Genomic DNA, 22893 nt, shown 5'->3' with positions numbered 1-22893 from the left:
TTGGTGTTTTAGATATAGAAACTCGTAACCATATTTGTCATGTGTGATTTCATGATTTTGGGTTGTTTGGTTAAAATGGTTTTGTTTATATCATGTAAATTATATAATTTTACTTTTAGACAGGCTTTTTGTTACCTTTAGCCTAATAAAGACAAAACTACAAAATTGGTCCTTGTGTGTAACATCCCACGTTCAGGGATATAAGTTCGGGGTGCTATATGTAAATAAAGGAGTAGAATCGACGAGTAGGTGTCTTAACTCGTCGAGCCGGATCGGGTTTTGGTCACGTGTTAAGTGACCAACTCGCCGAGTCGGCGGCTGGACTCGACGAGTTGGTGCTGGGAAGAGAAAACCCTAATTTTAGGGTTTGCACCCTATTTACAGGACCTTAATTCCTCACCTCAACCCCCTTATCACCCCTTGACGTCCAGAGGCAGCCCTAACCGATCCAAACCCCCATTTTGAGTGTGTGAAGGAGGGAAAGTGTGTTTTGAGGCAATTACAAGAAGAAGGCTTGGAGTTTAAGAAGATTTGTTCATAGAGGAGCTGGTGGATTCGATCTCTCTGCTCAGTGGCATCAGCCTGAAGGTAACAAGTTGTTACCTTGACCTTGTTCTTTCTAGATCTCTTCATGTTCAAGATTAGGGCATTTATAGCATGGGTGATATTCATTTTCGGGTATGGGCTAAGATCTGAAGTTGCAACTTCAGATCTGAGCTCATCTTGGACTCTAGAGCCATAAAGTCTCCAGCTTTGGCAAGCATGAACCCTTCCTTTGAGTTAAACTCCATTTCAAGTTTAGTTTTGGCATTATGAGTCATCAAAGCCTTGCATGCACGTAAAGTTTGCAACTTTACGTGATAAATGTGCATTGGGAAGCTGGATCTACAATTTGGAGCCTTAGCATGGATTAAAATCGTCTGTATGAAGAAATAACTGAAGAGACTCGATGAGTTGTATGAACGACTCGGCGAGTCCAATGAAGATTGTCGTAGACTCGGCGAGTTGTATGAACGACTCGACGAATCTGACGAAGGCAGGGCCGTTCCGAACATATTTTGGGCCCAGGGCGAGAGAAAAAAATGGGCCCTTAAAATACACAAATTTCATCACGTTTTTTATAATAACTAAATTATTTGTACTATCTTCTAAATATAACAATTTCCATAAAAAAAATTGGGCCCCTTTAAAAGAAGGGCCCTGGACGGTCGCTCCTATTGCCCACCCTCTGGGACGGGCCTGGACGAAGGTTGCCATGGGCTCGGCGAGTCAGCGAGGGTTTTCCTAACCTTTGGACACGTTTAGACGCGGCGAGTTATAAAGGGAAAACTCGGCGAGTTGGCCAAGGAGTTTCGGCCACTGACCCTAGGAACTCGACGAGTCACACGAGTGACTCGGCGGGTTGGCAAGTAATGCAAGGAACTCGGCGAGTAGCTAAGGGTACTCGACGAGTTAAGGTCAACATGGACTGTTGACCTTGACAGTTGACTTTGGCTTTGACCAAGGGTTGATCAGTTGACTTCTGAGGGTATTTTGTTAAATTGGATATTTATAGCAATGAACATTGGTGAATATAGGTGTCGGAGTTGGAGCTACATTTGGAGGAGCTTGACACTACCTTCCGAGCTACTTGCGAGGTGAGTTATCCTCACTATACTCAAGGGGTCTAAGGCACCAAGGTCGGCCCTTTGATTGTTATTGGGATAGTTACTATTGTGATATGATAGCTTGGTATCCTGGTAGATAGGATGGTTGCATGCTAGTGCGATCGGTTGGATTAGTATCCTGGTAGATCAGATGTGGTTATGTTTAGTGACCTATAGTTAGGTCTGGCTGTCTGTATGCTGGTAGGAGCTTACCTGTTATATGTGCACATGCTGGTTATGGTAGTTGAGGGTATTCCATCCTGAGGATGATAGGGCCCTAGTATGTTGTCTAGTAGACTGTTATATGATTATCTGATATAGGTGCACATGTTTGATTGGTTATGTGGGCATTCCAACCCGATGGTTGTGCGCCAGGAGTATTCCATCCCGAGGATGATTGGACTCGTATTATGCTGGCATTCCAACCCGATGGTTGAGGGCATGGGGTATTCCATCCTGATGGATGGTTGGACCCATAGTAGTTATTGTATGTGTAGGAGTGTGGGAATTCCAACCCGATGGTTGTGAGCCGGGAGTATTCCATCCCGAGGATGATTGGACTCGTAGTATGTTGGCATTCCAACCCGATGGTTGAGGGCCAGGGGTATTCCAACTCGATGGTTGACTGGACCCATAGTATGCTGTTCATTTCTGTATGTGTATGGTTGTATGTGTATGGGTATTTTGGGGGTAACTCACTAAGCTTTCGGGCTTACAGTTTCAGTTTATTATTTCAGGTACATCAGGAGATCGTGGCAAGGCAAAGGCGTGATCGTACCGCTCCTCATTTTTATGATGTTGTTTCTGGGATACTCTGATAATAAACTATTTGGAAACCTTTTTGTAATAACTAATGGAACTTGGGTTGTTTTTGAAAGTTTAAATTGGTTTGAAATTTTTGGGTGTTACAAGTTGGTATCAGAGCCTTGGTTTGAGTGAATTGGAGGAACATTAATGTGAATCCAGTCTCAAATCAAGGAAAGGTGTTCAAAAAAAATGTTTTAAGAAATTGGTTTTCAAAATAAATAAAGGAGGATGCAGGGTGTACGATCAGCCGGAGCCAGAAAGTAGACCCCAAAATACCATACAAGTTATTTGATTATGTGATATGTTAGGACAACATGCTAGTGCTAGGCTAGGGATCTTCAGGAATTGCATGATAGAATTGTCTGATTGTATGATGCCTGATAGCCTAGGGTTTCCTTATATGAAATTGACATCATTACTGTAGTTGCTTAGTGTATGTATCACGGTCCTACATAATTAAGATCTTATAGCCTGAGAATGTTTGATTTAGCCTTATGTTTTGTTCTTGTCTGATTGGGAGATTAGGGTAGGATTGGATATTCGAAAGTCTATAGGGTCCAGCGTTATGTATGGCTAGCATACACTAGTGTTGCAGGGTTGGTGGAAGTTTCATGGATGGGTGAGTTGTGTGGGACCGGTAGGTCAGTTGTGAGACAGTTAGCTTTCCTCTAGGAGTGAGGATTGAGTGCTCGCTATGTTTTGTTTATTGTTAGGGTGTTGTGATGATACTTAAGACAAATATGGGTAGGTGTGGAAGGTAGTATGGGCCCGTACTACTGAAAGCACAGGACCCATACGCGTAGCAAGGAAGTCACAACCCCTAGGGTTTAGAAGGGAGTTGGTCCCCGGTTATCTAGGCGAATTGTCTGATATCTTCCTCTTCTATTTTCAGTATGGTGGTTACCAGGCGTGTCGTGACTGGATCCGGATCGGGATCAGGACAGGGTGAGCAGGAGGCCCCAGTGGCACCTGATACTATCGGCCAGGAGGGGCCAATGTTTACAGAGGATCGGGTCAGGGAGATCATCCGCGAGGAGGTGGTCGAGATTGTCCGGGGTCAGATTCCGAAGTTGTTCGGGACTATTAAGTCCGCTATTATGGAGTACTTCGATGATCGTTATGCAGCTCTTACTGAGACGGCTGTCGCGGCAGCTACAACAGCTATAGCAGCGGCAGGGGGAGGAGCCGGACGGGACTTACAGTACCGGGACTTCGATAATACGAAGCCCCTACCTTCGACGGGGTTCAGGATCCGATCGTTGCTATGAGATGGTTGTCGGATGTGGAGGGATGTTTCTTCACGTGTTCGTGCCCTGTCGAGCAGAGGGTGAGGTGTGCTCTGAACCTTTTGAGGCTCGGGGCGAAGGATTGGTGGAGGTTGACTACGTGATCATACTCTGACGCGCAGCGAGCTGCGGTGACTTGGGATCAGTTTCAGGATATGTTTAGTACTCGTTATATTCCGCAGGTAGAGCGGGAGAGATTGGCTCAGGAGTTTTTGGAGCTTAGACAGGATTCAGAGTCGGTGACGGAGATCACCAGGATGTTTACGGGGAGGGCGATGTTCTACCTTGAGTTTGCTTCGGAGCAGGCTCAGATGACCCGGTATCTGAGCGTGCTCAAGAGGGACATCAGACAGTTTGTGTCCACACAGAGATGTGATACTTTGTTGGAGTTGCAGGAGGCCGCCAGGCGGCGCGAGTTAGATATTGATCTCCAGCTGAGGGAGCAGAGACAGGCCCCGGTGCAGTCACAGCCTGCGCCGAAACGGTTGAGGGTCACTGATTATCGACAGGGGAGTCAGAGGAGTCGCACTTGTGGGAAGTGCGGCAAGGTGCATGATGGAGGTTTTCGGTTTTCTTCTGGGTGCCACAAGTGTGGCAAGGAGGGTCACATAGCCAGGGACTGCAGACAGCAGACACCAGTGGCCAGAGTCCGACTTTGTTATCATTGTGAGCAAGTGAGCCATATGAAGGCCCAGTGTCCTCTTTTGGCTGCCAGGCCAGTGCAGGCCCCATCACCAGCCACCTTGAGGCTTACTGATGGGGATCAGGGTAGAGCAGAGCCTCCGAGGGCTCAAGGGCGTGCCTATCAGCTTATGGCCGAGGAGACCGGGACAGCGCCAGAGGTGACGGTCGGTATGTCTTTCTTCCTATCTTTTGTTCATATTTATATTATGAGTTTCTGTTTCTTTCTGCGTGAGTTATTAGGGCGTAGGAGATGATAGGGGGAATGTATTGTTAAGAGATCTTAGATGGGTAGGATCCAGTGGTACATTCAAGGGAAAGGGATAGGATAGAGAAATCGCCAGACCAGGACGAGCAGTCGTGATTCAGGGATTCAGAAATCATCAGTAGGAGCTCGGGTTCTTTGAAGTTCGTTGCCCCGGATAGGGATAGTTGAGTCGCGTACCAGCTTCACCGCTGGTAGACAATAGTTAGTGCTCTAAGTGGGGGAGAATTGGAAATTCTCGGATGCAGTGTTTGCTCTGGAAGGTGCTGCCTGATGCAGTTTGGATGACGGTTACTAGAGGGGTGCAATGAGGCGGTCCGATATACTGAGGACTCCGGTGTATTTTGGCTGATTGGAAGTTGTTATTAGAGGTCGGACGAAGCTCAAAGGGTCTTGGAGATCCCGTCAGTTCGGAGTATCTCCGAGGCTTCATCTTCTTGGGTCGGGTAATACTCCAGTTGGGGACTGAGAGTGGATCCGAATGGGTATTAGTCAGTTTTGGGAAGGTTTGGGATTGGAATATCCTGTCATTCAGGTTTTGGGAACCGGGTTAGGTCTTTTCTTGATCGGTTATGGCATTTGGATGGAGTTAAGGCGATCCTGCTCTATACAGTAGGCCAAGATACCCGGTGCGGGCCGACTGTAAATCGTAGGCACGGAGGCTCGAAGGGAGCAGTAGGGTTGAGGCGGTAGGCCAACCAACCCTCAGAATTTTCGACTTGATAGTTGAATTGATTAGAAATGTTGGTATGCTAACCCGAAGGGGTGATATGGGTTAGATATGAGGGCCGTGTTGGTTGGCCTGTAGTGGTAGGTATGTTGTTGTTGGTTTGAGCCTTTGTGATTCGTGTGTGGTAGTAGTTTTCGCATCGTATGTTGTGCGTTGATGAAAAGAGCGTCGATTAGGCCCTTCGAGTACCGGAGGAAAGTGGATATCTGTAGGGTCTAAGTGTTGGGAAACTGAAGTGACGACAGTAGTGTCGATCGGTCATCGGGAGCATTCCAGTCATGAGCTGAGGGCCGGGGAGGGCATACCAGACTCATGATGTGGGCTCAGAGGCAATACAGACTTATGCTGAGGACCACGTAAGGGTATTCCAGTCATAGGTCGTGGACGTAGAGATCGTGATAGTTACATTCCCTGCTGTAGCGGGTTTGAGGTAGACGTATTGTTGAGATTTGGGTAAGTTGTACTTGGTTGTGTCGAAGAAGAGGAGTTTGAAGGGGATGCAAGGGTAGATCCTTGGATCCCAAGTATTGTTGTAGACATGGGATATGTATGTAGTGGTATTCCAATCTAGGGTATTCCATCATGAGGATGACCGGACCCTATGATTGATTGGACCTGATGTGTTTGATATTCCAACCCGAGGGTTGATTGGGCCAAACCTGCGTGAGGATACAAGGGTATACCATCCTAGGGATGATTGGACCCGTCGCAGGCGTACCTGGTATTCCAGCCCGAGGCTGATTGGCCAGGTATGAGTGTTTATGTGATATAGCTGGTTGTTCATGGGAGTTGCCCGGAAGCTGAAGGATGCTGTGACATCCCCAAAATCACGGCCAGAAAAGACCGGTTTAATTTATGCTTTTAAAACAATTTCAGAGTAATCCTTTGATTAAAAGAGTTGCGGAATTTGTTCCCAAAACGAAATATGATAAAATAAGATTTACCAAAGCATTTCATAAAGAAATGTATTTTCATTGTATAACAAAACTCGGGATGTCATGTTCCGATAAACAGACCAAAAGCATAAACATTACAATACAGACCTTACAACAGTTATATAAAACAACAGGTCTATAATCCAAAAATAACTTGACAAGTCATCCAACTTATGCTCTGGCGCCACTACCTGTAATACAAAGAAAACTGAGTGGGTCAGGCTTGGGAGTCTGGTGAGCATATAGGGTTTTTAACCCACAATAAATAATTATATTTAATTCCACCAACCAACAATAACCCAATTACCCATTCCCGTTATTCTCACTTTACGTCCCTAAGACAACTAACATAAGGGACCTAGTCTAAGAATATTTCATCGGGGCGACAACACATGCATTTGGGGGTTTCCCAACAATATATGTCAAATAAGGCAACCATGAGGGGGATGGAGTACAACGAATGAACACCCAAGTTCATTAACACCTACAGGTGGCGAGCCTGCTAGCGTTCCACAGGACTGTCTAGAAAAGTCCGTGGTCGTCATATAAACTCCGCTAGATGACTAAATCAAAAACATCGAGGCCTCTCATCTTTTTATCACAAGACAACTATCTACCCATGTTCTACCCAACATTTTAGTAGATAAAATATACACATTTTTTATACATAATTTAAAACCTGCATAGTATGTTCATTCAAAACACATTCCAGATAAAAGATGAGACACATAAACATAACACGTATTTCATAGAGAATAAATCATATCTATGAGATTAGAAGATAACATCGATACACTCACATAACACATATACTTAGTACGTTAAGTTGATACTTGTATAAAATCGTGCATTTGAAAGAGATTATGTACCCCCTTCAAATCAACACCAATATATAAACACATAACACGTATTTCATAGTAAATACTTCGTATTTATGTATTAGAAGAAAGTGACTACACACTCACTTGATCAGAAGATGATCGGACAACACTACGGCTTGTAGAAGTAGTATTCTTCGGTGAAACCGGGATCACTTCACACCCGGCTTCTCGCGGGCAGAGCTTCGGCTCGGAAACTCTTTTCTTCTCGGGATCTTCGGGCTTCGGGACTTCCTTCAGGTCTCGGGATGAACAACGAGGCTTCGGGGGATTAAAATAGGGCTTAGAGAGAGTATCGGGAGTGGGAGAGAAGAGATGGAGCAACCATAATCGGCTGACCCTTGATTTCTATTTATAGGCTGAGATTTCAGCGTTCACGTCGTGAGTTTTAAGGGCTCACATCGTGGGGCTTGATCGTCAATGCATGCGTCATCACAAGTGGGGTCTGACAGAGTCCAGGTGACGTTTTTCTGAGTTCACGTCGTGAACACAGTGTTCACGTCGTGAGTTCTGACACAGGATCAGATTTCGTTCCCTCAACTTCATAAATTCATATCTTTCGCATACGAGCTCCGTTTTCGATGTTCTTTATATGCACGTGTAGGTGAGATTATGCTCTACAACTCTCATTTAGACTCCATCGGCTAATTTTGACTTTATTTTTATTATATTTTTATTATATTATTTTTAGTAGGCCGGGACAGGAAAACTCCGTTAGAAATTCATAACTTCTTCATCTGACGTCCGTTTTCGTCTGTCTTTTTACCGTTGGACTACTATCGACGAGATCTTCGATTCTCGTTTAGATTGTTTCGGCTATAAACCGCTCGATCTCAAATCGAGTATTCGGGTTGCGTACCACTAAGTCGAAACTTCGGAAAATCATAACTTCCTCATACGAAGTCAGATTTGGGCGTTCTTTTATGCACGCTCTCGGTTTAACGAACTCTACAACTTCCCTTTAGATCACTAAGGCTAGATATCGCTCTATCTTAAATTCATATTTTACGTCATTCAGCGTCGTGCCGGTTCTGTCGCGAAACTTCGACAGGTCATAACTTCTTCGTTATAACTCGGATTTCGGCGTTCTTTATATCTCCGGAATCCTTGTTTCAACCACTACAAATTTATGTAAAGATATCGGGTTTATCTCACACTTTAATTTTGACGCTTATTTTATTCTTAATTCAATTAAGCCACACAACTAAGCATAAAACACATAATACTCAAATATTTCATCATTAATACTTCAAAAGAGTTACACAGGTTAAACTAGACTTATTACATCAACAATAATGCCTAGCCTGGAAACACGGGCGTTACAGATGCATCATCCTGTCAGCGCGGATAGGGACTAGATTCAGGAAGGTGGCGGTATCATCGGGTGATACTTAGGTTAATGTGTGCTGCTAATAAGGAGAAGAGGCTGGTGACCGACTTGAAGCGTTAGGCAGGGATCCTGCTCAGGAAGAAGTTGTCGTAGAAAAGATGCGGTGGTAGTGTCTGAAGAGACCTAAGTTGGCTGGGTGGTCGGAGGCTGCAATGCAGGAGTGTTAACCCAAATCGTGTACTGCAGCGGGCTTCGAGGACGAAGCCTAATTTAAGTGGGGGAGAGTTGTAACATCCCACGTTCAGGGATATAAGTTCGGGGTGCTATGCATAAATAAAGGAGTAGACTCGACGAGTAGGTGTCTTAACTCGTCAAGTCGGAGTAGGTTTTGGTCACGTGTTAAGTGACCAACTCGCCGAGTCGGCGGCTGGACTCGACGAGTTGGTGCTGGGAAGAGAAAACCCTAATTTTAGGGTTTGCATCCTATTTAAAGGACCTTAATTCCTCACCTCAGCCCCCTTATCACCCCTTGACGTCCAGAGGCAGCCCTAACCGATCCAAACCCCCATTTTGAGTGTGTGAAGGAGGGAAAATGTGTTTTGAGGCAATTTCAAGAAGAAGACTTGGAGTTTAAGAAGATTTGTTCATAGAGGAGCTGGTGGATTCGATCTCTCTGCTTAGTGGCATCAGTCTGAAGGTAACAAGTTGTTACCTTGACCTTGTTCTTTCTAGATATCTTCATGTTCAAGATTAGGGCATTTATAGCATGGGTGATATTCATTTTCGAGTATGGGCTAAGATCTGAAGTTTCAACTTCAGATCTGAGCTCATCTTGGACTCTAGAGCAATAAAGTCTCCAGTTTTGGCAAGCATGAACCCTTCCTTTGAGTTAAACTCCATTTCAAGTTTAGTTTTGGCATTATGAGTCATTAAAGCCTTGCATGCATGTAAAGTTTGCAACTTTACGTGATAAATGTGCATTGGGAAGCTGGATCTACAATTTGGAGCCTTAGCATGGATTAAAATCGTCTGTATGAAGAAATGACTGAAGAGACTCGACGAGTTGTATGAACGACTCGGCGAGTCCAATGAAGATTGTCGTAGACTCGGCGAGTTGTATGAACGACTCGGCGAGTCTGACGAAGGTTGTCGTGGGCTCGGCGAGTCAGTCGAGTGACTCGGCGAGTCAGCGAGGGTTTTCCCAACCTTTGGACACGTTTAGACGCGACGAGTTATAAAGGGAAAACTCGGCGAGTTGGCCAAGGAGTTTCGGCCACTGACCCTAGGAACTCGACGAGTCATACGAGTGACTCGGCGGGTTGGCAAGTAATGCAAGGAACTCGGCGAGTAGCTAAGGGTACTCGACGAGTTAAGGTCAACATGGACTGTTGACCTTGACAGTTGACTTTGGCTTTGACCAAGGGTTGATCAGTTGACTTCTGAGGGTATTTTGTTAAATTGGATATTTATAGCAATGAACATTGGTGAATATAGGTGTCGGAGTTGGAGCTACATTTGGAGGAGCTTGACACTACCTTCCGAGCTACTTGCGAGGTGAGTTATCCTCACTATACTCAAGGGGTCTAAGGCACCAAGGTCGGCCCTTTGATTGTTATTGGGATAGTTACTATTGTGATATGATAGCTTGGTATCCTGGTAGATAGGATGGTTGCATGCTAGTGCGATCGGTTGGATTAGTATCCTGGTAGATCAGATGTGGTTATGTTTAGTGACCTATAGTTAGGTCTGGCTGTCTGTATGCTGGTAGGAGCTTACCTGTTATATGTGCACATGCTGGTTATGGTAGTTGAGGGTATTCCATCCTGAGGATGATAGGGCCCTAGTATGTTGTCTAGTAGACTGTTATATGATTATCTGATATAGGTGCACATGTTTGATTGGTTATGTGGGCATTCCAACCCGATGGTTGTGGGCCGGGAGTATTCCATCCCGATGATGATTGGACTCGTATTATGCTGGTATTCCAACCCGATGGTTGAGGGCATGGGGTATTCCATCCTGATGGATGATTGGACCCATAGTAGTTATTGTATGTGTAGGAGTGTGGGCATTCCAACCCGATGGTTGTGAGCCGGGAGTATTCCATCCCGAGGATGATTGGACTCGTAGTATGTTGGCATTCCAACCCGATGGTTGACTGGACCCATAGTATGCTGTTCATTTCTGTATGTGTATGGTTGTATGTGTATGGGTATTTTGGGGGTAACTCACTAAGCTTTCGGGCTTACAGTTTCAGTTTATTGTTTCAGGTACATCAGGAGATCGTAGCAAGGCAAAGGCGTGATCGTACCGCTCCTCATTTTTATGATGTTGTTTCTGGGATACTCTGATAATAAACTATTTGGAAACCTTTTTGTAATAACTAATGGAACTTGGGTTGTTTTTGAAAGTTTAAATTGGTTTGAAATTTTTGGGTGTTACATCGTGGTTTGCAAAAAACTTTGGATAGGGTCCAAAACGATTTCAACCTGCATGGAAGGTCCAAAATCAAAAACTTCATGTGATTTTGGTCCAAAAAATCTTGAAAAGACTATATGCCCTTTTGTTTTCTTTTTTACATTCTTTCTTATTTTATTAATATTAAAAATAATATAAATCCCCACCCAACCCCACCACACCACACTACACCACACACACACACACACACACTCTCTCTCTCTCTCTAACAACAAGTTATCGTTCAATTCCCTAAAAACCTATAACCAAAATCCGAAGTTTCAATCAGTTTGCAAACATAGTTACTGTTAGGTTCACTTAAAATTTGGTGCAAGTTCAAGGCTACAACTCTCCGTATTCAACTGGTATCGAAGGAGTAAGCTAATAACCCAATGAGTTCTCAGAATAAAAAAAAACAGATCAAAGGGGAAGGGGGAGAGTGTTTCGTGGCTTCTACCTGTGAGAATGAATGATAAAAAAAAACAGCAATCAATTTATCCCTATCTTCTTTCCAACCAGATTATACGCACAAGGAGACCCCCAAAAAAACTTGGTTCTTCAATTTTTTTTCCCACCTTCAAGAACAAACGACCATGGACGGGAATTGAAGCTTGCATACAGAAATTCGAAATATATACTGAAATCCCCAAACACTTGAACTCATCCCTCATTCTTTATGCTAGATATGATGATGATTTGGAGGTTTGGTGTTCCAAAGGTACAAATCTAAGCTCATTCCCTACCAGATAAGAATCACCATCTCTACCCTTATTCCTCACCATCTTCACTTGAAACTCGAGATAAAAAAAAAAGAATACCCGGTTCAATGATTTACAACTATAATCCTTTGTTCTTCACAACTTTGTTACACCCATCAAAACATGCGATCGATTCAGAGTAAGAAGAAAAGAAACTGACCTAATTCTTTCAACATAACGATCTTCAAACACACTTGGAGGATCGATTGCGTGAGTAATCGTTTTACTGAAGTGTAGTTGGGTATCGTGGTCGTTTTACTGAAGTGTAGTTGGGTATCATGAGTAATTATTTGATTTTCTACAAGAAGTAACAAGATGAGAGAGAGAGAGAGAGAGTGGTGTGGTTTGGGTTTATATTAATTTTAATATTAATAAAATAAGAAAGAAATTAAAAGAAATGTAAAAAAGAAAACAAAAGGGCATAATAGTCTTTTTAAGATTTTTTGGACCAAAATCAAAGTAAGTTTTTGATTTTGGACCTTTCATATAGGTTGAAAACGTTTTGGACCCTATCTAAAGTTTTTGTCAAACTAATTTTTTAGTTTTGTCCTTAATAAGAGAATGTTTGACATAACTTTTAAATTGACTTTTCAGTTTTATCTTTTTCTAAAAGTCAAGTAATCCTGACTTTTCCAATTTTTTCAATAGAGTAAAGCCATCTTTTTGAAAAGTCACTTAATCCTGACTTTTCCAACTTTTACGAAAAGGACTTTTTGGGCTTTCAAAAGCTAAAACACCATCTAAAAATTTTATGAGTTGTTTGATTTTTTATTACCCTTGTGTATATATTACATGGGGTAAAAAGTAAACATATTGCAAGGTAACACGGGGGCTTTTAATTCACAAACATAAGTTCAACTGAAACGCCGACTTCTCTCTCTCTCTCTCTCTCTCTCTCTCTCTTTCTAACAATCTTTTCCGTTCACCTAATACACTGGTAGCTCGAATTACAGGCGAGGATTGTCTGTCTGCCGTCTCTGCAAATTTGTGCCTAGGGTTTTCCGTCACTTCAAAAACTAAAACCAACTCCTAATCTTCAATGGCTGTGGTCAAAGATGCGGAACAAGATTTCAAGCCGCAGAAGAAGAAAACATCTTCTGACGAGGATGATAAGAGGTAGTAGTTAGATGTATGAATATGATGATGTGTTTCGTTAAGATGATTGTATGTATATCAACAATGAACTTCTGTTTTTTTTTTTTTTTTTTTTTTTTTTTTTTTTTTTTGTCAATTTTAGGAGAAAAAAGATGGTTCCAGGAGGTTTGATGAAGGCTATGATAAGACCTGGAGGTGGTGATGCTATGCCTTCTGATGGTGATCAGGTTCGAAATTAGTTCCTACTTCTACATACCTATTTCCTGTTCTATGTTCTAGTATCGTTATGCTATCTGAAGTTGGGGCATTGACAGTTTAACTCTTAACCGACACCTCTGAGTGCCAATTGTAGAATACGATGAAATAATAGTGATTGAACTAATTATGTCCTAATTCACCCTTTGTATGAACTGAATTATGTTAGGTAACAATTGAAAGAGCACATCTACATGTTATTGATGAGATTCATTGTGCAGGTCATATATCATTCTACTGTTCGTACTCTAGATGGGGTGGTTGTTGAGTCTACTCGCTCAGAATTTGGTGGTGCGCTCATTTATCCAATGACAGATTAGTTCTGTTAATCTGCTTGATATAAATGAAGTTATACTTTGTCAATTCCCTAGTTAATTGTTTACCTGAATGATTTTGTTTTATATGTTTTCATTCTCTCTGCTCAAATGGGTGTGTGATGCTCTCTTTGATTTCCTTGTTATAGGCAAAGGCACTCCAATAAGGCAGGTTTTGGGTAAGAGCAAGATGATATTAGGGCTGTTAGAAGGACTTCCAACAATGTTGAAGGGTGAAGTTGCAATGGTAAGTATTTGGTAGTGGTGATGTATTTATGGATATGGTTTATATTGTATTAACTTGTTGATGAAAGGGCACACATTCTTTGTATATATTCATGTTGTTATGCTATTGATCTTTAACAGAATTTGTGCTAACTATTTCAGTTAAAAATGAAGCCTGAATTGCACTATGGTGAGGATGATTGTCCAGTATCTGTTTCAGATAGCTTTCCAAAGGATGCTGAACTTAATTTCGAGATCGAGTTGATAGACTTTTCTAAAGTCAAGGCAAGAGCTACAAATTTTATTTTGTACACTAAGTTTGCTATATACATATTACTTTGGGTTTAATAGTTCTTGTTATTTATACTTGATATCATAACTTGTTTATTTTTGCTTTTTATAATATTCTCAGGTTGTAACTGAAGATTTTGGAGTAATGAAGAAGGTATGTAATACTCAATCTCTTGTTTGCATTACTTCTCCACAGTTGAATTTAGGACTTCATCAGCAATTTGTTCCAATTGAAAAGTTCTAAATTTAACATGCCATTTACTGGACAGGTTTTACATGAGGCACAAAGTTGGGAGAATCCACGAGATCTTTATGAAGTAAAAGCCAGGTTCAATTGTTGTCTCTATCTCCATCTCTTTACTTATTTCAGAAATGGCTTCAACATTGATATACTTGTGGGCTGTGGTTAATTCCAGGATTTCTGCCAAGTTGGGGAATGGACAATCACTTCAGTTACATATGAAAGGCGAACCAATTCTGTTTACTTTTGGAAAATCCGAGGTCTCTCTATATGCATAGATTCCTGCTTTTTCAAAATTGTATTTGCTCTATATCTTTCATGTATACCCATTACAGTGTTCTTTTTATTCCTATATCAGGTACCTAAAGGTCTTGAAATGGGTATAGGAACAATGTCACGTGGTGAGAAAGCAGTGATCTATGTAACAAGTCAGTTCTTAAGTGAAAGCCCACTTTTGCCCTCTGTAGAAGGTATTGAAGAAGTTCACTTTGAAGTGGAGCTCATCCATTTTATCCAGGTGTGGAAATGTTATTACAAGTATTTCAAATTATATATATATATATATATATATATATATATATATATATATATATATATATATATATATATATCATCACCCTTGAATCGAAGACAAAATTTCCTCATTTTTTTTTATGATTGTACAGGTGCGTGATGTACTAGGAGATGGTCGTCTAATCAAACGTCGGATAAGAGATGGAAAAGGTGCTGTTTCAGTCCTTGAATTAACACATAATTGCATATTAGTCCTTGGTTTATACCAGTAATGACAACACTGGATGTGATTTTGAAACAATTAGGTGAATTTCCTATGGATTGCCCTCTTCAAGACAGTAGACTGCGTGTCCATTACAAGGGCATGCTTCTTGATGAAAAAAAGACAGTTTTTTATGATACAAAAGTTGATAATGATGGGGAACCTTTGGAGTTTTCCTCAGGGGAAGGGCTTGTAAGTTGAGTTTGAGTTTGAATAAAAAATGTGATTGCTGATAGTTTTGTTGTAATATGAGGTTGTGATTGTGATTAGGTACCTGAAGGTTTTGAGATGTGTGTTCGGCTGATGTTGCCTGAAGAGGTATCACGTGTCACCTGTCCCCCTGATTATGCATATGACAAGTTCACCAGGTAAATAAAATGTCTGATAACTTAATACATAAATATGTAATTATGAAATGAAGTAATGTTGATGTGTTGTTTGTTGTGTGAGTAGGCCAGATAATGTTCCTGAAGGTGCTTATGTTGAATGGGTGATTGAGCTTCTTGGTTTTGAAATGCAAAAGGTAAACCAATTTATTGTATTTAGTATTTGAGTTGATGCATCTGGAATTGTGGATGAGTCATTTTAGTGGAGTATTGTGTATAATATGTAGGATTGGACTGGTATGGATTTTAGAGCTATTATGAATGATGTTGAGAACACGAAAAGCACGGTATGTATTTTTACAATTAAATTAGAGGTGTTGAGCATTTTAAATTTTTTAATCATGTTTCCTGTTTCTTATTCAGGGTAACAGACTATTCAAAGAAGGGAAGTTTGCTCTTGCCAAAGCCAAGTACGATAAGGTACACAACATCATTATTAAAGAATTTGAAATTAGTGTGTTTGGATTTATTATGATTTAATTTGTGGTTTTTGTTGCAGGTTCTACGTGAATTCAATCATGTAAATCCTCAAGATGATGAGGAGGGAAAAGAGTTTGCAAATACAAGAGTATGAGCCTCCTTCATTATTTATTACAAAATGTAATAATTTAAATTTTTTTAAATTTACCAAGAGTGGTTGCTAATAACATAACATGCATGAAAAGAATCTGTTGAATCTGAACGTGGCTGCCTGCTACCTGAAGATGGGGGATTGTAGAAAGTCAATCGAGACGTGTAATAAAGTAAATTACTTTTTTATTATTAAATAAATAAAAAAAAAGATTGTTTGATTGGTGATATATTAATAATTAATAAATAATGTATGTGCAAGGTATTGGATGCAAATCCAGTTCATGTGAAGGCACTTTATCGTCGAGGAATGGCATACATGGAGACTGGCGATTTTGAGGAAGCAAGAAGAGATTTCAAGAGAGTGAGTTTTTGTTAATTTCAATTTCATTAAAGTAGTAGCATAGTAAATGTAAAATTGAATAACAAAACACTTATTATTTGATGCTTGAAACTAGATGATGAGCATAGACAAGTCATCTGAAGTCAATGCAAAGGCAGCTCTTCTTAAACTGAAGCAAACAGAACAGGTCATTTATTTATTTATCTATTTTAAATGTAAAATATTCACTCCCTTCATCTAAATAAATTCTAAAGTATTTTTATTTTAATAATGAATTATGAACAACCAACAGGAAGTAGAAAAGAAAGCACGAAAGCAATTTAAAGGACTATTTGACAAGAAGCCTGGAGAAATATCAGAGGTTGGGGTAATTGAAGATGCACAGGAACCCTTGATTTCTGGGCAGGAAGAGAAGGACATTGATGGGGATGGGGATGCACCAGAAGAAGTTCCTGCTCCTGCTCGCATGGGATCATTTTCACGATTATTGACAGGCGGTATGAATCTATTCAAGTCTTTGGGGGTAAACAGATGTTCCATTTTGTGATTTGTATACAATAATAATATGTCACTATGCTATATTACGAACAACACATGTCCAACCCAAATCATCATACATCTTATCCATAATTTTAATCTTTAACATACATGCATCCATTTACGTTTTTCTTTTTTCTTTCGTTCTTAATTAAACCTCAAATTTCCCTCGTAAGTCTTTTATTTTTTGTATTATTTTCTCCATGTAATAAAAACCTGTTTATATCTAAATACCACACCAAATGTAACCCTATTGTGTGGGTCATGGTATTTTCTTTAAAACTTATCATATAGTCTTTTATCTCATCATCTTCAACTTATATTATTATTATTATTATTATTATTATTTAAGTTGTTTTATAATTATAGTTTGTGATGCTAACGTAAAAGTTGGAGTCGGTTGTCTATTTGTTGTCAGTTCTGATTTCCATGTCAAGTTAACACTTTAGGATATAAAGGTGGTTGCAATATTTTTATAAATAAATAAAAAGATATTAACAAAATTAATCACATTTGAAGATACTTTTTAAATAAAATAACCCAATATTTTTTATTGGGCAAATGACAGCAAAAAAAAAAAAAAACATTATGTATTCATTTTTAAAAAAAAAAAATTGGTACTGTATTATTTTTTGTTTTAAATCAAAATCATATTTTCTAATTTTATTCAATGTCTTATATTAAAAATTGTACAAACAACACTATGTTTTCGTGTATGTTACATAAAACATGACGTATGTTGGTTTTATAATATGTATGTTACATATTCAAGTCTTTTGACTAAACATGTATATATTTTTTTATCCTATTACTATATAAAATGCTACAATAAATCATCAACCAACAAAAAACCAACATAACCAAAGAATAAACAATATAAAAAATAAAAATAAATTGGACCAATCTAAACAGATTTTGTAGGATCTAAAACTTGTTTGGTTCATTGCCAATGGTGAACCGAATATAATTTGGAAATTTCATTTCCGCAATTTTAAAGCTATGCCTTTATAACTTCAACGAAGCAATCCCATTTATTACGAAAAAAAAACAGCACAAAAGCCGGCTTGAGGAAAAATAAAACCAGAACCAAACAGAAACTGGTTCGTATGAAAATCAGTTTTCCCAAAATGGTTATGTTTCAGTCTGATCCAACCGGTTACTATCGATTATGGTATTTGCCATTGAGTCCATATCGAGATTGGTTCTTGAACATAATAGATAATTCCTTTTTGATTCAACATTTTTTCAAATGGTTAGATACAATGTTTTGGAGGCTATATCACTAATTGTAAATCACGGATGTTATTTTTATAAATTCTTATAAATTTGTATGTTAGAACATTCATAATCATTAACGTTTCAAAAAAATTATCTCATTGGGATCGCTCTTACATTTCAAAGAAATAAACACTTGCAAAGGCAATCATGAGTTTCTTTATTCTTCATAACTATTTTAAAATCTAAAATAAACTATGATAACTATTTTAATGGGATTACATGTTCTTATCCAAATATACATATGTATTTCTTTTTATCAATTTATATTTATACTTATTTAAATTTGTCAAAAATCAACTACAATCCTTTTGTATTTTAAGTTAAATGTTTAATTGTATTCAATATGTTACTAATCATGGTGTCCATATGGCGTTAAATGTTACTAATCAACTACTAGTAATCTTAGCCTAATGGTTAAATGCTACTATGGCATCTATGTAGTGTCCATATGGCGTTGACATGTTAGTTTTTCTTTATGAAACATGTGCTGTTATTTCGTGCAGATTACCTTAGAGCTCGGCCGATAGTGCTATAGTAACTTGTATGTTTTGCATTGAAATTTGTACATTGCTTGCTAATTCCAAGTGAAAGTTTTGATCAAATGCACAAAAATTCAAACAATATATATAACCATTACACATGATCCGATTCCATTCTAGATTTAGAAGCCTCCCTCGAAATCATCCGGTATTTGACTAAAAAACACCCAATAACATGTCCAGCCACCACAAAAACAAAAACACCAACATTGTACGACATCACACACAACATAATTAGATAAACAAGAGCCATTCGTAGTCCATAAAACGTAGCATGAATCAATCCACCAATGAACGGACTACTTCCCTGCAGCTTGACGACTGGAAAAACTGACAGAAACTCGACAACAATGGTGAGGACAAGAACACAGGCTAAAGCCAGTATGTACATACCTAATTTCCCATTCGGCCACCCATTGATTAACATCACAACATCTTTGCTCCAGAAGAAACTCATGTGCATCATCGCCATGTCATTGCCATCCATGGTGTCGTTATGCATGATCATCTTTGCCATGGTCATGAAACATCAATTTATATGGAGAAGATGATATTAGGAAGAGAAGTTTTCAAGTGTTTTTGGGATTTGGGCCGTGTTTATAATGGGAGAGAATGCCGATTAACAATTTTTTACCAGTTAGATCAACTCCAATATGTTATATATTGAAAAGTTGAAGAATTCCTCAAAAAGTTGTTTATATATAAATCGTTGTTTCTTGTTATTTATTAAAATTTAATAGTTAGTTGATAATTGTGGTTTGTGATGTTTACGTAAAAGTTGGCATGATTTTCGATCAATTATCATTTCCATGTCGAGTTTGCACTCAAGGAAATAAAGATGGTTGCACATGAAAAGTGATGATGTAAATATACTATTTTTATCTATCAAAACCTCAAGAAAGCAGCCTTTCATGTAATGTTTTCGTGTATCTTACGTAAAACATCATGTTTGTAAGTTTGTTGCTCATTTATTTGAAGACATAAGATTACTCTTTGATAAAATTGTCAGGTTCATGATTTTCGACAAATATATGTATATATCATCGTAATAATTAGTACTTTTTATTTTGTTAGGACAAAATTGCGAAAATGGTTCAGTGCTTGACAAAATTATGTGGTTTTGGTCCAAAAAAGTTTGGTGGTACATCGATGGTCCAATTTTGGATACTTTGTGTGATTTTGGTCCTTATAGTTAGCATTTTTGTGTGGTTTTGGTCTATACCTCACCTAAAATGACTAATATGCCCTTAAAATTGTTTTTTTTTCTATTTCTTTTAATTGAATTGTAATTTTTTTAATTAAAAAAAACCAAAAAATATATATCACCCCACTTATCCCTATCTCTCTCTCTCTCTCACACTCTCACACACACACAAAGAACTCAACTTTTCAGATAAAACATTCACCCAAAAAAAATCATCGGTGTTCTTCAATGTGTTCATCAACAAACTTTTAGATGACACGTAGCTCAGATCTCAAATCGATGCACCCCCTCCTCTCACAATCGCAGGTACTCTCTTTCTTTTTCTAGCTTCAATCGACAACAACCACGATCATCCCTTCCTTATTTTCTGTTTCGATTCGATTCTCACCACACCTTCTTCGATTCAGATCGTAGGACCGTGGGGATGGTGAGTTTGGTGGTGCTGATCGGATTTCTGTGGTAAATCAAGAAGAGGTTAAGGCGTGTATTTCATTTTTTTCTTTTTTATTAAACTCGATCACAACCCTTTCTTCTTTCTCTCTTCTGAACCAATCTCGTTTTTTTTTTTTTTTTTTTTTTTTTTTTTTTTTTTTATTGATGGCAGATGTGTGTTGGCTTGCGAGTATGGTGGGTTATGGTGGTCCGGTGGTGTGTGATGTGGGTGGCGTTAGAGGTGATGTTCAGGCTGATGAACATGGGAAAAGAAGGTAAGGAGGGCTGATTAGAAGGGGTGATGACGGTATGGTTGTAATGGAGTCCAAGGTTGGTTGTGTATGGTGGTGATAGTACTGATTACGATCCAAAAGGAGATCACATAAAATCTAGAACTTGAATGATTAATCGTTAATCAAAATGAAGAATGAACGAGACATACAAACATAATAGAAAAAAAGGGAAAATTGAGTAAATTGAACCTTGACTTCTAGTGTTCTTAAAAAATAGAGAACAACTTTGACCCCAACTTCATGGGTTTCTACCTTGATTTATGATTTGCAGGTAACAGGTGATGACGATGGTGGTGAGCGTCAAGGGAGCGAGGAAAATTATAAAGATTTGGGTGGATAAGGGCGTCGACCCGTTTTTTTCTGTGGGTTACACATAGAGAGAGAGAGAGAGACATTTTTCTCAATTTTAATTAATGAAAAACATTTGAATAAATATAAAAAAACAAATATAAGGGTATAATAATATTTTTATGTTGATAGGGACCAAAAACAATAGAAAGATCCACTTTTGGACCAGTAATGCACCAACATTTTGTTTTGGACAAAAAACATATAAATTTGCCAACCATAAAGACCATTTTTGCAATTTTGTCTTTTGTCAGAGTACAAACCTTATCATTCAACATCTTATATAGATTTCCATGGAAAAAAAGGTTCACAATAGGAGAATTAATATCAAACAACTCATCCATATCTTGCCGAAAGGTTAGCAAAACCTTTCGTAATAGCGACACGACGGGGAAGATGTAATATTGATATATGAATATAAATCTACGTACATTTATATATGAGTTCATCACCTCCCCTCTCCGCCGACACCTACCCACTGCCACTCAAGGGCGGAGCTACATGGTTTCCTGGGGTGGCACGGACAACCCCTTAAATTTTATCGTCAAGTGCAAAATTTTAATGTAAATTTGTCAAAATCCGTCACTAATCCATCAGAAATCCGTTGGAAATTCTTCAAATTAAGTCCTAATAAGTATAAATTTAATGAAATATATCGATGTAACATTTTTAGTGGAAAATTTTGTGACGGAAATTATCTTTGAAAATGAGTTTTTTTCTAGTAGTGAAAGTCTTAAAAAAATTGTGCAACCCCTCATACTTTTTCATGCGTCCGCCACTGCTGTCATTTCCACCAACACCTCCGACACCGTCACCACCTCCGCCACCGCTACCACAACCCCTGCCTCCGCAACCGCCTTCACCACTACTACCACTGCCACCGCCACCGCTACCCCTACCCCTGCCACCGTCACTACCTCTGTCACCACCCACCATATTTATATATGAATAATCATTTGTGAACAAACACATACTTGTTTATAAATGAATAAGTATAAACTATTCATATATGAATAAATTTTGTTTCGTCCTCCCGATATGCTGGAACGCTTAAGCGGTAGATTGAAAATGAGTGACCCACATTCATTAAATCATTTCAACTTTTTTTTTCTCAATTGAACACCCCCTCCTTCTCTCTCTCTCTCTCTCTCTTTATATATATATATATATATATATATATATATATATATATATATATATATATATATATATATGGATAATGACTTAAAAGGGTAATATATTTTTTGATTTGTACACATTTGATCATTAAGTTTTTTTCGTCCAAATTTATCCCTTCAACTTGTTAAACTGTACACATTCAGTCCTTATGACCGGTTACTCTAGGTTAGCCGGAAAAAATGACTTAATAGGGTAATATATTTCTCATTTTGTACACATTTAGTCCTTATTATTTTTGTACACAATTAGTCCTTAATATTTTATTGTTTCAAAATAAGTCATTTTTGTTTTTGTACTCATTCAGTACTATGAATGATTTCTTTAAGTTTTTCTCACGACATCTTACGTGGGACAATCATTGATGAGATGTTTAGGGTTGTTGATGCTTATGTCCATCACGATCTCGACTGCTTGGTTGCGTAGGTCTTGTGGTTTGGCTTAGGTCTTGTGTTTTGAACGTCGTAACTTCTTCATACGATATCAGATTTTAACGATCTTTATATCAACGTGTTCGTTTTTTGAGTCTTCTACAACTTTCGTTAAGATTACTCTCGTTAAAATGTAATATATTTTTATTTACGATTTTATAAAAAAAACATCCATACATGCATTCATAAAAAGCGTATGGATATTAAGATCGTAAGCAAAAATATATTACTTTTTAATGACAGTAATCTAAACGAAAGTTGTAGTAGACTAAAATATGAATGCATTGATATAAAGATCGTTAAAATCCGAATTCGTATAAAGAAGTTATGACGTTCATAACACATGATCTAAGCAACCAATTAGTCGATATCGCGATGGACATAAGC

The 22893-nt window shown here is 38.8% G+C and overlaps 1 protein-coding gene, 1 long non-coding RNA gene and 1 pseudogene across 3 annotated transcripts; 2 read left to right on the top strand and 1 right to left on the bottom strand.

The window, feature by feature from the left end:
- Positions 1-12623: 12623 nt before the first annotated feature.
- PAS1 (FKBP-type peptidyl-prolyl cis-trans isomerase family protein) lies at positions 12624-16915 on the top strand. Of its 2 annotated transcripts, XM_079068071.1 has the most exons (20): positions 12624-12889; positions 13011-13095; positions 13345-13414; positions 13587-13684; positions 13825-13947; positions 14075-14107; positions 14223-14281; positions 14370-14454; positions 14553-14711; positions 14860-14917; positions 15013-15161; positions 15240-15337; positions 15423-15492; positions 15583-15642; positions 15719-15775; positions 15855-15923; positions 16021-16098; positions 16188-16289; positions 16384-16455; positions 16561-16915. In XM_079068071.1, exons 1-20 carry the CDS (start codon positions 12813-12815, stop codon positions 16813-16815), a joined length of 1857 nt encoding a protein of 618 aa, XP_078924197.1. In that variant the 5' UTR covers positions 12624-12812; the 3' UTR covers positions 16816-16915. The 2 variants fall into 2 exon arrangements, with proteins under 2 accessions (XP_078924197.1, XP_078924198.1); XM_079068072.1 differs by lacking the exons at positions 12624-12889; positions 13011-13095; positions 13345-13414 and adding an exon at positions 13424-13442.
- A 1801-nt stretch (positions 16916-18716) lies between these two features.
- LOC145130763 (copper transporter 6 pseudogene) lies at positions 18717-19139 on the bottom strand (annotated as a pseudogene).
- An 850-nt stretch (positions 19140-19989) lies between these two features.
- LOC145128507 (uncharacterized) lies at positions 19990-21000 on the top strand. Its single transcript, XR_013716947.1, has 4 exons — positions 19990-20132; positions 20234-20300; positions 20431-20588; positions 20823-21000. It is a non-coding gene; the product is annotated as an uncharacterized LOC145128507 (long non-coding RNA).
- Positions 21001-22893: the final 1893 nt, after the last annotated feature.

The sequence above is a fragment of the Lactuca virosa genome, chromosome 8, assembly GCF_052849685.1.
Source record: "Lactuca virosa cultivar CGN04683 chromosome 8, Lactuca_virosa_CGN04683_v6, whole genome shotgun sequence".
Classification (NCBI taxonomy): Eukaryota; Viridiplantae; Streptophyta; class Magnoliopsida; order Asterales; family Asteraceae; genus Lactuca; species Lactuca virosa.
This window is presented reverse-complemented; position numbering and strand designations above follow the sequence as displayed.